Source organism: Sturnira hondurensis, unplaced genomic scaffold (assembly GCF_014824575.4).
Source record: "Sturnira hondurensis isolate 20B ecotype Veracruz unplaced genomic scaffold, ASM1482457v3 Scaffold0022910, whole genome shotgun sequence".
In the NCBI taxonomy this organism is placed as follows: Eukaryota; Metazoa; Chordata; class Mammalia; order Chiroptera; family Phyllostomidae; genus Sturnira; species Sturnira hondurensis.
In genome coordinates, this window is record NW_028095541.1 from 14,866,082 (window position 1) to 14,883,893 (window position 17,812).

Here is a 17,812-nt window from a genome sequence, read left to right on the forward strand (position 1 = left end):
TCCCAAGTCCTTCCCTGGGGTCTCCCCCTTTGGGGAATCTTATCTGTCATTGGCTAACTGATCAAGCAGTGGGGGCCAGGCAGGGTGAAGAAAAAGGAGCAGAAGCGGGGCCCCTGCCAGGGAGATAAGCTTTGTCTCCTCACTGGCTTCTGACCTAAAGGTTGCTCACTCAGCCTTAGCCATGTGGGGGTTACAGCTCCTGAAACCAGGCAGGACGGTTCCCAACATTTAAGGGCTTCCCTAATGACAATATTCATTTATCTCCTGCACCATCATTTTCTATCTCTATGTGGCTAGTCCCCATGCAAATATGTCATTTTTCTCATTAAAACATGAATGTCACTTGATCTATACACCTCTAGTACCCCAATTGTCTCTCTCCCTTCACTGCAAAACTTGTGCAAAGAATGATTTCCTTTATTTTCATTGTTGTTTAAAACACATGGAGAAAGCCAAAGAATGATTTCTACTTGCTATCTCTATTTTATCTTCTCCAGTCCCTCTTTTTGGAATCACAGTTGGGCTTTTTATTACCCACTACTGCACCAAAACTGGTTTCCTTAACATCGCCAAATTCAGTGGCCAATTCTTATTCCCCATTTTACAAGATTAATCAGTATCACCTGAAGAAACTGACCACTCTCTTTTTCCTCCTTCTTGAAATACAATGTGTCCATTCAATGATCCTCGTTGCACTTCCTTGCTAGGTCATTTCCAGTCTCCTCTGCTGGACCCTCTTCATCTTCTGGACTTCTAACCATTAGATCATCTGTGTGTGTGTGTCTCCTTGTGATGATCTTATATGTAGACAAAATAAATAGCCATATCTATTTGCTCACCACTCAGCTTAAGAAAAAGAATATTACTGTTACCTAAAAGTTCCCTTTATGCCCTGCCTACTCTTTGATCCCATTCTCTTTCCTTCGCTCTCAGCAGTAACTATGATCCTAGATTTTGTATTTGTCACTCCCCTGTTTTCTTACAGTTTACCTTGCATGCTCACAGCACACACATACATGCACACAATTGCACTACATATAAATAGACTAATACTTCTGCAATGTTATGGGATTTTTTTAGTATGTATTCTTTAAAGGCAGTCATTATGGAATCTATATTACTAGTCAAAAATTTTCATAGGTGTTATCTGTCAAAGGACATCATGAAGCCAAGCAGGATGGGGAGATGCTCAGTTTTAAATGCATTCCTTTGTTGCATATCTCAGGGCCTTTAATAATTAATGTTCACTGTGACTCCACAAGTAGAAGCATTTGCTAAGTATACTTGACCTCTTCTTCTTTAAGAGCATCTTTTATTTCAGAGCATCTGATGAAATGCTGTGTTTTCCATCAAAAAACAAAATGTGAAACTGTGCTAAGGAAAACCCAAATAAGCAGTAAAGCTTCCCAGATCCTCCTCACAAAGATCGGTAGCATTCCCAGGGGGGCTGCCAGTCAGGGTCATGTCCCGACTCCAGTGACTGACTGTATGAAGTGTACAAGACCATCAAACAGGACACTGTCTTTTCTACATTGCTGTAAGCATGGTAAAAAGCACACACCAGTTACAAAAACAGAAGTATGAAGAATAAAGAAAGTCAAAGTTGAATTGAAAGTAAAGTCTGGATTAATTTGTCATCCAAACACATCTACATTTGAATTAATCATATTTATATTATCTCTAAAACCTATACATGGCACTCAAAATAAATCTCAATTTGGAATCCTCAAGGATAGATGAATCATAGAGATTATATACATCTAATACTAAATAATATTTACTTTAGATAACCTATACTGTTTCTAAAGTTCCATCAATAGTGATTATGTTTTCACAAAATATGTCTTTTTTTCATATTACAGGGATTATAACAAATACAGTAATATCAGCTTTTAGATAAATATATGACTAAAATAGACATATTAACTAACATGCCTCTCTGATATATTCTAGGAAAGCAATCTGTTCTCCCTCCTAAAAGTTCACATTGACCTTTCTGATTCGGGCTATAGGTCCAAATGGTTCCTTCAGTCATGCTTTACCAGGGTCTGGATAGTTTGAAGCTGGGATTTTATGAACATGATTCAATTAAGCACTATGCCTTTATATTTTTTCTCTTTTGTTATTTTCTTTAAGAAATATACTTACTTTATTGAATTGTGATTTTTTAGCAACATTGTATAGCCTCTGACATTTAAAGTATAATTTGGTATGTCAAAACATCATCTTCTTGTCATTTTTAAAAAAATACTTGCTACCATTTTAAACAGTAAAAAAATGTTCCTAAGTTTTCTGCGATGTTTTTCTTGATGGATTTGAAAACTATTTTTTTCAGAATACACAACTACTTTCTTCTCTAAACACCATTTTTCTGTTTGTAACTATTTTCTTAATTGACTCTTAAACATCTCTAAGTGTCTTTATATCTTCTTAGGTCAAATTGTTCATGTATAAAATCATAGAATTAGTAAACTGCTAATATAAATGTCTGACAATTCTGAGACTGTTTCTCAGAGACTATTGAAGTTCTCTAAAATCACATGTTCACATAAAATACATATAACCTAAAGCATACATTTGTTAGCTTCTTTACTAACTAAAAATTACTTATGAAACTTCAGAAATACCTAATACTTATGTGTCTGGGCCTGGGCCAGATAATTCAAGACCCATTTTTATAAATGGGGAGAAATAGTGATCATTGAAAAAGAGATAGAGTTCCTGTCATGTTTTTTCCATTAGCAAAGACACTAACGCACAAACTCTAGCAGGGGAATTACAAAATGAACTGTTATTTTACTCATTTCTTTTTTACTAGAGAGCTAGAACATGCTAGCTATGGCATTGCTGCAAAGGTACAATTTCTTATCTTTCAACTCAAACCACTGCCAGAGCCAGCACCTCCTCACTTGTTCCCGTGAAGTCATTCCCAGGGTAATTTATTATGTTCTTAGTCTACTGCCAAATTGTGGCCTTTCTGCCTCCACCTCATTGCTGCACATGTCCCATTAGAAATTCTCTGCAATTACAGTGGTTTATTCTCACTTTAAAATCATAATTTTTGAATCAACCTCTCCCTGTTTACTCCAAAATAGTAAGTCCTTTAGCTTCTGTTCACAGAAAAGTTGGTATCTGAGCAAAGATTTAAAGAAAATGAGGGAGTTGGCATGGGGATATGTGGGTCACGAGGGCTCCAGGGCGAGGAATCGGCCAATAACAAGGTACGGGGGGCTATTCCGGGCCTGCTCCAGGAACGGCAACGCCGCCAGGGTTGTTGTGGCAGAGAGAGGAAGAGAATGGTGGAGCTCGAGGCCAAAGAGGTAAACGGGGGCCGGGTCATGTAAGACTATGTAGGTTATTATTCAAGTTTCTTTATTGTTGGTCTAGATTCCTCTCTATCTCCCCACAGGAAAATTAGAGATAAAGACAGAGATGTAGAAACGGAGAGACAAAAACATAAAGACAGGTATATGGCTATACATTTATACATGTGCATGTACACGAGTAACTGCTTTAAGTAGAATCATATTGAAATTCAACAAATTTTTAATGTGCTCTTATGGAAACAGACATAATAGATATGGTCCATCTCTTGAAAAGATTATAATAAAATATCATTATGGCTAAAAACATAAAGAATTTTATAAGGCATGAAAATTCAGCATTAAGAGTACAAGAGAAGAACCACACTCCATATGTTAATGTAGAAAGAATGTCTGAAAAATATTCATGAATGCAAAATAACTATTTGCCAGGCACTGTTCCAGGTGCTGAAATATAGGCATGAATTTTAAATCTAGTGGAAATCTAGTAGATAGAGATTTTTAAAACATTGTGTAAGAAATAAAGAAAACAAAAATCGTATGGTATCTATAAAGTGAAAAGGAACTTTAGGGTGAGAGCAATAGGAAGTGCTAGGAGGAGCACGATAGGCTGTGATTTAAACAGGGTGGGTTTCACTGAGAAGACACTTCAGCAAAGACGTGAAGTGGGGAAGTTGTCACATAGACAATGGAAAGAGTGAGTTTTGGGCAAAGGAAACAGCCAGTGTAAAGGCCTTAAGATGGGAGTGTGCCCAGCCTGTATAAGAATAATAAAGAGCCCATGTTACTGGACAAGAGTGAGCAAGGAGAAAAGATTAGGTGAGTAGAACGTGTAGACCTTGTAGGTCTTTAGGTTTGACTCTGAGTGAACTGAGGAGCTATTACAGGTTTTGAGCAGGAATCATAATAGGTGAGCTCAGTGGTGGTGACTCAGGCCAGGGTGATAACAGTGAAAGTGGTAGAAAATGGTTGGCTCTGGAAATGTTTTTAAGGAATAACCTACAGGGTTCCATGATGAGTTGAACATGAAATGCAAGGAGAGATAGAGGTCAAGAATGATTCCAAGATTTTTGTAAAATGCTGACGATACCATGGAAAACAGTGTGGCAGTTCCTCAAAAGTTAACATGAAATTATCATGTGATCTAGCAATTTCACTCCTCTGTATTTAGCCCAAAAATTGAAAGCAGCAACTCAAACACATACCGGTGCATTGTGTTCATGGCAGCGTTATTTACCATAGCAAAAGGTAAAACAATTCAAATGCCTGTCAACAGATAAAGGTTAACAAAAGTTGGTGTATACATACAGTGGAATATTATTCAGTCATAAAAAGAAGTCAAATTCTGACACATGCCAACATGGATGAACCCTGAAATCATCATAGTAAGTAAAATAAGCCAGGGACAAAAAGACAAATAATGTCTTATTCCAATCATTTGAAACACCTGGAACAGGAAAATTCATTCAGACAGAAAGTAGAATAGAGGTTACTGAGGGCGGGTAGAGAAGAATAAATGGGAAATTATTATTTAATGGACACAGAATTTTAGTTTGGGATGATGAAAAAGTTCTTGAAATGGATAATGGTGATGATTGCATTACATCATGAATGTATTTAATATCACTGAATTGGACATTTAATAATTATGTAAATGATTAGCTTATGTTGAAGTAGACTTTACCACAACAAAAAAGAATTATCATACTAAAAAATAAATAACAACCAGAAAAGTACCAGCACAGATTCTTTGTTTAAATACTGAGAGAAGAGACAGATTTAAGAAAGGACAAAAAGAACAACCTTAACCACAAAAAGTAATAAAAATTCAAATAAGTAACTCTCACAGCCTCAAAGAAATTACAAAAAATCTGTTCCCACTCATAAAGGTCAAAGAAAAAGATAATAGAGATGAAAGAAGAGATAAGAAAAACAGAGAAAGCAATAAGATTGCCCCAAGAGAGCTGGGTGGGGCAATCTAATGGAAAACCATTAGAGAGGTTAAAGGAATGTTAGAATCAACTCAAGGAGAATAAACCATGACGTTCATGGAATAAAAGCTTAAAGGAAAAATACAAAACAAAAAAAGGACAAAGACATACAAATAACTAGGAACTTTAGAGGTACAGAAGAAAAATTCAATTTATACATAATTCATGTTCCTGAAGAGAAGACAAAAAATTAAAGATATAATTTTTAAAAACTCCAGAGATAAAAGAGGTATTACATTTATATATTGAAAAAAATACATGATCCAAGAGAAAAAAAAGGTATAAAATGACAAATTCCAAGGTAATTCTGAATTTAATTATTTAACTGCAAAACGAAAGAATATCATTGGCATCTAGGCAGAAAGATCAAGTCACCCATAAGTGAGAGAAATCAGGCTATTTCAAGAGCTGGAAATATTCAGACAATGAATACAAAGTTCAGAGCAATACGAAGTGTGTCTTGAAATATTTATTTTCAGGGAAGTTATTCTTCACATATTAGGACAGTGGGTAGATATTCTCAAGCATATAAAAACTCACAAATACAACAACTTATTCCTTCACAAAACACCTGTTAACGAAAACCAATGGACAAATCAAAATGAGAGCTGAAGAATGAAGAAGGCTGATACAAAGTTAGTGTAAAACATTAAATCTATTAAACATAAAATTATGGATGAACAACTATGTGAATTATAGTTTCAAAATTGCATGTCGTATAATACTATAAACTTTGACAATTAAAAAATTATTAAATAATAAAAATCAAAGTGGGAGGAGGAAGCAAAAGAAATCGTACTTGAGTTCAATTTCTTAGCTGCCATAGCTGGAGTGAAGTAATACTGTCTTAAGATAAAACACATAGCTAAGTAAAAAAAAAAAATTAAGCCAACTTTGTAAGCATTTTTTAATCTTTATTAACTTTAGAAAGGTCTTTTAGAACCAACAATGGTTGTTGTAAAGATTCACTTATCAAAAAAATTAGAAATAACTTCCTTTTCACTTCAGCTTTTGGCTGAAAATAATGGTTACAATTAATATTGTTATTAAAGACCTCATATTACTATCTGTATCTGAATTAAACCATCTGTTCATTTTCTATCTCAATATGTACAGATACAGATGCATAAATAACCAAATGTATACAATGATTATTTCTGGATGATGACCTTTTATCTTTGGTTGTCTTTAACCTTTTTCTTAGTGTTTTTCAATTTTGTTTGATGTTGGGAACTGCCCTGTTTGGTTTCAGAAACTGTAACCCCTCCTGGCTAAGGCTGAGTAGAAAGACCTTGGGGACCATAAGCCACTTAGGAGACAAAACTTATCTTCCTTGTAGGGGAACCCCTCTACCCTCTTTCTCTTTACCCTGCTAGGCCCTGGGCGGATGACTGATTATCCAATGACCAGTAACATTCCTCCAAGGAGGGAAGACCTAAGACAGGCATGGTTGCAAAGGGGCCCTCAGGGAAGGACTTGGGGGGCTATAGAAAAAGGGAAGAGGGTGATGAACCCTCACCCCTTGGCTTTGACACAGCCTGAGTCCTCAATCTGTTTGCCAGAAGTCTCCTAGTCTCTTGGCTGCCTTACTTCCCCTGCCTGACTTAAGCCTGAAACAATGCTGGAGATGGGTGTGGCCCTGTGCTGGAAAGAGTGGGTTCCCTAGTGTGATCAAGTCTAAGAAAGAATGCATAAAATTCTGTGAAACATGCTTTGCTAATACCATCAACTTAAATGATAAGGGTCCAAGCTTGAAATGAGTTTGTTCACCAAAATTTTATGGCCCTTTGGCTATCTGACCCTGACTCAAAATAAGCCCTCAGAGTTCTTTAAATGTTATCTATTTGATCATTACTGCCTGACAATAATTGATGAGCTTTCTATATATGCCCTGTATTCCTATACAAATTAAACCCACTAAGGGTTAAAGGTTAAAGGTTTAACCTTTAAAGGTTAAAGGTTTAAGGTTGGGGCTACCCTCTCCTTTACTGAGAGAGCAGCCATGTCATCCCTTTTTCTTCATAGATTTCTGTAGTCCATGTGAATTGTCTCATCTCATCTATAATACCTTGGACACTACAGGCCAGTGTCCACATCAGTTCTAGCTCATAAATATGTAATTATTATATTTCACAAGAATAACAAAGTGTTTTTAAAGACACATGTAGTCTAATTGGTGTTTATTTTAGCAAAGATGGAAACAGTGTTTCTTTTTAATGAAAAACTAAAGCCAGAGGTCCAGTTGTCAAGTCTTCAAGGTTCTTCCAGTTTATTAAAACTGTTTTAGCCATCTATGCCCCTTTTGGAGAAGTTTCTATTCAGGTCCTTTTCCCATTTTTTTTAATTGTATTTTTCCATTATCATTTATTTCACTTATACCCTCTTTCACCTCCACCCATCCCTCTCACCACAAAATCACCAGATTGTGTTCCTGTTCACAAGCCCTTTTTTCTTTTTTGCTAAAATCCTCCATCCCATAAACTCACCCTGCCCCCCAGAGCTATCAGCCTGCTCTGCTATCCATGAGTCTGTCTCTCTTTTGCTTGTTAGTTTAGTTTGCTCATTAGATTCCACATATGAGTGAAACTGTATGGTATTCATCTTTCTCTGACTGGCTTGTTTCACTTAGCATAATGTTCCCCAGGTCCACCCATGCTGGCGAAAATGGTGAATTTTTCTTCCTTTTTACTTTGCCCATTTTTTAATTGGATTGTCTGTGGGGTTTTTATTTTTGGTGTTGAATTTGTTAAGTTCTTTATAAATTTTGGGTATTACCCTTTATCAGATATATCACTGGCTAATATGCTCCCATGTGGAGCATATTCACTGGGTTGTGTTAATTTTGTTGATTTTTTTTGATGTGCAAAAACTTTTTAGTTTTATGTAGTCCTACTCATCTATTTTTTCTTCTGTTTCCCTAGCCTGAGGAGATATATCAGAAAAGGATATTGCTATGAGAAATATCCAAGATTTTACAGCCCATCTTTTTCTTCTACGAGTTTTATGTTTTATCTATCATAAATGAGTTTATCAAATGTTTTTTCTGCATCTATTGATATGACCATGTGATTTTTAACCCTCATTCTCTCTGTGGTATATCACATTTATTGATTTGCAGATATTGTACCAACCTTACATCCATAGAAGAGACACTTCGTGTATACACACACACACATACACACACACACATATGAAAAGATGCTCAATATCATTAATTATCAAAGAAATTCAAAAGAAAACCACAATAATGTTTCACTTTACACCTGTCAGAATGCCTACAATCAATAAATCAACAAACAAGTGTTGGTGAGGATGAAGTGAAAAGGAAACCCTTGCACACTGTTGATGGGAATGCAGATTGATACAGCCACTGTGGAAAACAGTATGGAGTTTGCTCACAAAATTAAAATGGAACTTCCATATGACCCAATGATTCCAAAGAATATATCCAAAGAATGGATATGTTCTGGGAATATATCCAAAGAAGCCCAAAACACCAATTCAAAAGAATATAGCCATCCCTATGTTCCCTGCAGCATTATTTACAATAGCCAAAATTTGTAAGTAGCCCAAGTGCCCATAAGTAGATAAGTGAATAAAAAAGCTGTGGTACATTTACACAATGGGATGCTACTTGGCCATAGAAAAAGAAATCTTACCTTTTGCAATAGCAGGAAAGGACCTGAAACGTATTATGCTAAATGAAATAAGCCAATCAGAGAAAGACAAGTACCATATGAGTTCACTTATATGTGGAATCTAAGGAACACAATAAAGTAACAAACAAAATAGAAACAGACTCATAGATACATAAATCAAACTGACAGCTGTCAGAGGGGAGGGCAGTTGAGGGGCTGGGTGGAACAGTGAGGGGATTAACCAAAAAACCTCCCAAAACCCATAGGACCCATAGACAGACAATAGTATGGTGATTGCCAGAGATAAAGAGGGATGAGGGAGGTAGAAGAGGGTATAGGAGGGATAAATGGTGATGGAAGGAGACTTGACTTTGGGTGCTAAACGCACAATAGGGTATACAGATGATGTATTATCAAATTGTACACTCCAAACCTATATAATTTTATTATCCAATGTCACCTGAATTCAGTAACAATTTTTAAAAACTCTTTTACCTAAAGGAGGATTAACAGCTAATCCCTGACACATCACTGATCCAAGACCCCTAACCAAATACTCTAGAATATGCATACCAGATAGCCTTGGTGCCTCACCTGTACACAAGCACTCCACTAGCAGTCTGACTTCTCTTTAGTGGATTGATAGGGAAGAGGAGCACAGAAACTAGTGGATAAGTGGAACTGCACAGACTACAGGATATTTACAACCATTTCCTTTATTCTTCTAACCTACCTTATCAAAGAGAACAAAATGACTTCTCCTCACACTCTTCAAACTCCCTTGAATAAATGGGTCTAGTTCTTTGATGTATTTGATCTCAGTATTTTGGCCAAAATTCATGAAATCCTCTAGCAATTTGTGGATTAAGTGTCTTCTATTCCCATACTCTCTGAACTACCTTGGCATGAAACAACTACTGTTTTCTTGATAGTATTTTTTAGCACACGAGTATTGAACTTACCTTCCAATTTTTTTCTCTTTTGCTCTGGTAACAATCGAAATAGACCTAATATCACCAAGTAGAATAAACCTAAGGATGGAATTTTAGACTTGGCAAAAAATCTTACAAAAATCTCCTTATCAGTTATTCCTTGATAACTGAGGTCTGAGAAACATGGCCTAGTTGTAAGTTTGGGACATTTCGTCCATATATTTGTCCCAATGAATATGAGTCTGTCTCAGAACTGAATTGCTATCATTTCTCCCTAAAAGGAAACAGGGCTCTTTGGAGAAAAGGCTGATCCCAGGGTTTGGATGGGAAAAGTATATTCTGTTGTACTAGAAAGCAGGAAGTACTCAAGGAATGAGTCCCAGCAAAAGAATGCAGGGGGTAGCTTGAACAGGAGCCTACTAGGTTAATTTGAGAATCAAAATCAATAATAACAGTAATGGGTTAAAATCCTGGCTGCTTTAGCTATATTCTTATAGCTTCACTCTCCATGCCCACTTTTAACTTTTTCCTTTACTTCCTTCCCTTTAAGCTCTAGGCATGAAAGCAATATGCTCTCGTTTTTCCTCTGTTTCTAGATGATTCACATGTTCTACATTGGAGTAAAAAAATATGATTTTTAGCTTTAGGCTTTGGGGTGATCATAAAAAAAATTGTCTCTTAGCTGACTTCAGTTCTGTGCCCTGTTATGGTCTAACAGGGTTATTTATTTGGTTGAGACTTAAAAGTGTCATTTTTGTAGGTAAAACTGTTGCATATCATATTGTTTAACAACATAGTTCAGCCAGCCTTACAGGAACATCCATGCCATCTACCAGAAGTACTACCATAGAGTGAAGAGTGAAGACAGTGGTAGACTAGGAGTCAAAGAACTATATTCTATTCTTAAGGCTCTCACCACCCAGCAAAAAAAGTTGGATGAGGTGCGACTTCTTTCAGCCTCTGTTTCTGCAGTTGAAAAACAGAGGTTGACTAAAGACTTAAGTTGTCTCTGCTGTTCCTACCAGCTCTAATATTTTACAATTATTTTCTAGGACCTGAAGAGCTAGGAGTTGGGACAAGTTTGAACATACTTAACTATATTTATATGTGTACTGGTGTCCTTTAGAGACACATCAGCCAACCAAGCAGATAATCAAGGTTGAAGGGAAAAATCTACATTAGCAGAAAACCTTGGTTTTAGCCAAGTCAAAAACAAAATCCTAGACTTCATATTACTTAATACGTTCTATGAATTCACAAAAGGTCATTTTTGTGCAGTTTAACAAGAAAAATGTACTTTAGTTGCTTTTTAAAATTCTTTTTGCTTTCTTTTATGAATTTATGAATGTTTTAAGTGATTGTGGAGACTAATCATTTGTTCAAAAATGTATGGACGTCAAATCATGAGTCTCTTGAGAATCTGTAAGAAATGTTTCAAATCCTTTGGCTCTGTGCTATCCAATTATAACAATGCTAAATTTAGTAAGAGTTTGGTTTGTCCTCATCTGCACAGTGATGATAATCTCTAATTTGGACTTTCCAATATAAGTATTGTTACAAAATTGTCTGTAGTCTAATATTGCTTAGAAAAGGCAAAAATAACCTTAATTCCTGCAAATCTGAACAACAATATGCAGCCTAAAAAGAAGAAAAGGTTCGTTGCGTAACAACTCAGTAGAACAGTGACTATCCCCACAGCCTCCTTCTACAGAGTTACCCAGCCCCCCAAATAATTCTGCTTTATTCAAGTACATTTTTTTCTCCAAAACAGTAACCCCCAGTACAACTTTCATGAGCAATTTGGTATAGACCATACCATGAACAAAGAAAGTAGTTAAGATATTTAACAAGTTAGAAGTGTACAGGGCACATTTACACCATCAAAATCAACATAATAAGATATCCGAATGTTTCTGGGACAAAATTTTTTTGGTAAGTCTTCTTTTCTGTTTTTTTTTTCTCCCAGACATATTACAATTATTGAGCATAAATGCTATTTTTATACCCCTTTGAAGTTTCCATTTTTCTCTGTATCTGATATCATCATAGATATAGGTGTATCAGATATATTTCAAAACTGGATCCCAGTCAATGACAGGATCTCTAATAATTGCCTTGGACATTCAGTAGCCTAACATTTACTATTTTTTGAAATGTCCTTCTTTTCTACAGTACTTATTCCATGTAGAAGGCTTTAAAATTCTTCTACACACTTTAGACACATGCTCATTAATATGACCACTTAATTTGAATGAAGAGGAATCATAAATAAAAATAAACCAAACTGTAAACCTCAAAATAACATTAACAAGTGTTTTTATTGACTAACTACAACCACTGCATAAGTAATATAAATAAGGATCATCATTCTTAGTCTTTCACAATTAAATAGATTCTTTGGTGGTTACTTCCACAGGGTAAAAGCCAGTAGTTCAGGGTACAGACCTAAGTGTATCCAGTATAACCTCATCCATCAGTCCACTGCATATTGACTGCACTTTGCCTATAGTGACAGGCACTGGGTAAGTGTGGCAGATGTAACAGTGAGCCAAACGGAAACAGGCCCTTCCTTTCACAGAACTACGGATTGTGCAGAAGAATGACACTGATCAAATATTTGCCCTTCTGAGTATATAGTTACAAAATGAGATAAGTGTTGTCAAGAAAATGAGTGAGATTCCACAGGAAGTTATCAAAAGGAATTTGACGCAGGTGGGGGTGTCAAGAAAAGCTTTCCTGAGAAAGTGATTCTTAACTAAATTCTAAGGGATGACCAGATGTTAATTAGGCAAAGGAATTAGTGAGAGGGGGTAAAGAAAAGTAAGAGAAAGACCTTAAAACTAAAGGGTAGGCATGTGAAAAGTTCCCATGACAAGAGGCATATTAGTTTCCTATTGGCGCTGTAACATATTACTTCAAATTTAGTGGCCCAAACAACAAAGGTCTATTATCATATGGTTCTGGAGGTCAGAAGTCTGAAATGGATCACGAAGCTAAAATCACAGAGTTCCTTCTAAAGGCTTTAGGAAGAATCTGTTTCCTTGCCTTCAGGCTGCCTTCCTTGCCTTCCAGCTTCTTCAGGCTGCCACATTCCTCGGCTTATGGCCCGGGTGTCAAAGTCATTTTCACCGGAGGCCACATCAGCCTCGCAGTTGCCTTCAAAGGGTCTAATGTAAGTTTAGGACTGTATAAATGTTAACTACTCCTTAACTGTTAAAGAGTTGAAATTACATTTGGCCCTTTGAAGGCAACTGTGAGGCTGATGTGGCCTCCAGTGAAAATGAGTTTGACACCCCTGGTTTATGGCCTCCTTCATCCATCTTTAAAGCCAGAAATAGCCAGCCCAATCTTTTCATGAAGCTGTCTCTTTTGGTTCTCTTTCTCCTGCTTTTCTGTTTCACTTAGGACCCTCCAGCCAATCCAGATAATCCAGGATAATGTCTATATTGTGTAATCCTTAATTAATCACATTTGCAAAGTCCCTCCTTAATTAATTACATTTGCAAAGTCGAATTTAGCATGTAAGGTACCATATTCACAGGTTCCAAGGATTAGAACCGCGGACGTCTTTAAGGAGCCATGATTGTGGTCACCATAAGAGAATCATGTTTCATTTAATAATTGAAAAAAGGTCAGGGTGCTGAGTACATAAAGTGAGGGAAAAAGTGGTATTGGATGAGTCTGGAGAGGTGGGCAAAAGCCACATTATTTATAACATCATAAACCATGTCAAGAGTTTTTAATCTTTATTCTAAGAACACTGGGAAGCTATAAAAAGGGTGACAGATTAAACCTGATATTTTAAAACATCTTTCTGGCCACTGTGTATAAAAGGTATTTTAAAATAGCCTAGGTTCAGGAAAAACACGGCGGCAGCACCAACAACAGATGATTAACATTATTATTGAAGTCACTAAAGTCGTTTCAGATCTTTCGCTTTCTAACTGGGTGGTTCTATGACTTTGGTTAAATGCCTTCCTGGTAGTTCTATGGCGAAGATGAAACATTATGGTGCACAGCCACTCACACCGGAACAGTACCAGGCATGTGAGATCGTCTTTGTGTCATTATATTTGTATTTGTGTCTCTACTGTTACTGTTACGTATTTGTGTCTCTACTGTTACTGTGTATAACTCTAGGCCAGTAAAGAAGAAAACTTATTTAATAAAATAAATATGTATAATGAATAAAATAAATAAGTATAAAATAATGTAATTTGATTAAAAAAGTAAACATTATACGTAAATAAATTTCTACTTTTAAGGAGAAATTTTAAAAAGTAAGAATAGATTAAGAGTGCTTGTGAACATTGAGTGAAGGAAGAGAATTTGAAAATGAGGTGATGGAGAGTATGAGATCCGAATCATGCTGAGATTTTGAGGCCGTTCTAAGAATTTTGGCTTTTACTGTAAGTAAAATGGGAAACCTTTGGAGAGTTTGAGAAGAGGAATGCCATAGTCGAACTTTGGTGTTAGACTGATATTTTGAAAATAGACAGATTATAGGGGTAAGCATGGAGGAAGAGAATGATGTTTTATTCCCTAGACTTGGTAGGTGTCTTTTTTAAGAGCCTCAGCAACATGCTGCCCTTACTATAGGCTTAGCTTTTTGTCACATTGTATTATAATTTCCTGTAACTATTCATTTTCCTTTTTAAACTGTAAGTTTCTTGAGAGAGAAATCAAGTTTATCTTCTCACACTGTATTTTATTTCTAGAACCTAGCATAGTGCTTGACATACAATTACTGCTAAATACAAACTGGTTGCATTAAATTAGTAAAATCAGACAGAACATATTACTAGTGTGATAGGGAGAATGTGTTGTGACTATCTATGCCGCTAGCACCACACATACACTTATGTTATTATGCTCCTTTTTCTATGTAATTATTTGTTATTTTCCAGCATTAACAAGTTGACGTTTCTCATGGTTCTGATTTAAGGATGGGGGAAAGAAGGAGGAAATGAACATCTATATGTGAATAACCAAGCATGACTTCCACATGGTAGTTCACTGAGGCATTTAGCTCTCCTCACAAACTTGGGAGGAAACGGATAATTAGCTCCGTTTTACAAGAGGAAACCACAGTTTAGAAATGCTAAGTAACTTATCAAAGGTCACCCAAAAGGTAAGAGCCAGGGTTGAAATATCTGTGAAGCCCTTGTTTCTCAATCTGTATATAAATAGATTATAAACAACATAAAATAAATGGATACTTTAAAAATACAAATAGGTTCCTTACCGGAAAGTATAGAAGCAGAGACCCAAAAAGGATCGTTTCCAACAGGATAAGGCCTGATGCCCTGATGCTCTAGAAAACAAAATGAAAATGTCATTGTTAGGCTTGCATTTCTAGGCATGGGAAAATTTATGCTATTGAGACAATGGCTCAACCAGTTGCTCAGCATTCTGCGAGGGAAAACAAATGAAAACTGGCTCACATTAGACAGGAGAACTTAACTACAACACGCAAAACAACCGAATACAACAGTGATGACAAGCTTAATATTGCCAGTGCCTTCATGGAATTTTACTCTAAAGTTTGAATCATCAAACGGACTGAACATTTGAGAACACTGTCTAGACAATCCTTTCAATCCGACCAATTCACCAACACAGGAGATTTGCCTGTATTCCTGAAACATCAGGTACAAGTGTATATTGAATTCTATCCCTAAGCCATTTCACAAATACCTGTGTAATGGTTTGAGTGAATAAAACAAACATATGCATAAGATCTTGTCATCTCAGTGATAAAATATAGTCCCCAAACTCACTGACAGAGCTCCACTATGTAAATAATAGAAATCACATTAAATAACAGAGGAATCTTACCTTGTAAACATGCTTAAATTATTCTCAACTCAAAATTCAAAAGAATACATTGATTTTCAAATAAATGTCCTGATTATCTAAGTTTGCTAAGATGTTTTATTAGACTCAAAATAGCATTATCCTCCCAAAACAAAATGCTTAGAGTTGTGGCAAGAAGTAACAACCACCAATCAATTTTCTACCCTAATAATAAATTTTATTTTGACTAGTTTTAATATCATTATAGGGTAAATATACTGACCAAGAATACAAACGTAAAAACAGGTTGTTCAAGAGACCCAATGTTTTCACTGAATGCAACATAAAACATATATACCAATTACATCTGGTTCAAATATAATGTCTTAACAGGAAAATAATTTGAAGTAGTAGCAATTAGTTTTTTAACAACAAAAGAAGCAGAAAAGCCAAACTATAAGACTCTGTTACTTAGAAAGAAATACCAGCTAAATGGGTAGCCAGAGAAAGAAAATTCTAGTTCTCTTTCATAATCCTGGTATAACATTGTTAGATACATGGTAAATACTTCATGTAATCTGAAAAGTACTCAGGGCTTTTATTAATTTAAGAATGGGGGATGGAGAAACAAGTTTAGTCAGTGAAGAGACTTGAATATTCAAATGGTTTCTCACTATTGGTCATTATTTTAGCTAGGAGATGCACTTACTGAAAAGACCATTTCTATTGGCAAGCCTTGAAGTGGGTTCTGTGTTGGCAGAATTTCCAAGATGGCAAATTCTATTCATACCTAATTGTGACTAATCTACGATTCATTTTTTAAACTTTCCAAGAAAACGACACTGAGAGTGAGAGCCCAAACTACTACAGAAGATCGCGTGTAAGACAATCTATAATGTTTGAAAAAGGGATATGAAAAGAAGCCACAAGGCTTCATGAAAATAGCAGACTTTGCAGTTAACCTCATTTCAGTTTGAATTATAAAACAATCACTTAGAGTTAGGCTATTTTGAAATTCAATGACTTCACGCATAAAATGGATTTCTTAATCTTACCTTATTAAATCTGACAGGTTGGATAAAATATAAAGTATAAAAAATGGCTAGCATCATGCCAGATACTTAATAAGGAGACATTTATTATTCAAGGTTGAAAACAGCACCCAGATGAAGAATTTGAAAACCACAGAGGTATAAATAAATAGCAGTCAAAAATTTTTTAATGCTGGAATCCAAAATGACCCTAGAGGCCCAAAGGAGTAAAAAGCCTTAGGGTGGGGAAGTCAGCAGTTCTTTCTTTAGGGCCAGTAGGTTCTTAGCTGTGTTGCAACCATCATCGCCACATAACAACTCTGGTAGTGGAGCATGCTTTTCTGTGTTCTCAGGGCAAGTAACCTGTCTCCTTTTCATTTGGCAACGTTGAGCAATCTTCTTAACATTTCATTGCCTTTTTCCTGGCTGGGCCCATAATTTCAAATTATAAGCTGAAACCACTGAGTAGTTCCATAATCAAATGGAAGGCCCATTAAAAAGTGTGGAAATTTCCTTTCAAAATATTCTTGGGCAGAGCTGGCTGCATGGCCTCATAGAATGAGCAGATATCTAACAAGTAAGACTTTCCTTAGGGATTAAGAAACCTCATGCCTCCTGAAATATTTCCCCATTTTCTTATCGGTACTGGAAATTCTTTTAACTACAACAAAGGCTTTTATTTTCATACTTGGTGCTAAGGATAAATATGTAACTAATACACTGACTTCATTTCAAAGTGAAGAACTGGAATCCTTTCCTTACAATTGAAGTTAGGAGAGAGGAGGCACTAAGTACCTATGGGGGAGCTGAGGAATTGAAAAATGTAGATGAATGAGTGAGAAAAAAAATCCAAATAATAGGGCATCTCCTTGGCAGTTCTGTCTGAGATAGAAGTGGTGGCACGGAACTCTCTTTAACCAGAGTTACTGACAGTTACTGACAGGAAAATTTTTGAAGATGAGCAACAATATACAGTATTATACTATTTACATAAAACACACACACAGAAATCAACACAAATTTTCTCTAGACATATTCAAATATATCAATATGGGTCTGGAAGATACATATCAAACTGATAACCACATTTTTTTCCTAGAG

General features: G+C 35.9%; 1 protein-coding gene across 1 annotated transcript in view; it reads right to left on the reverse strand.

The window, feature by feature from the left end:
* The window catches only part of LOC118980457 (probable G-protein coupled receptor 158), a 165,148-nt gene that overhangs the window by 81,235 nt on the left and 66,101 nt on the right, over positions 1–17,812 (reverse strand). The window contains exon 3 of the mRNA XM_037037069.1: positions 15,130–15,198. Within this exon, the coding sequence (XP_036892964.1) occupies positions 15,130–15,198 (69 nt within the window). The remainder of the gene's footprint in view (positions 1–15,129; positions 15,199–17,812) is intronic.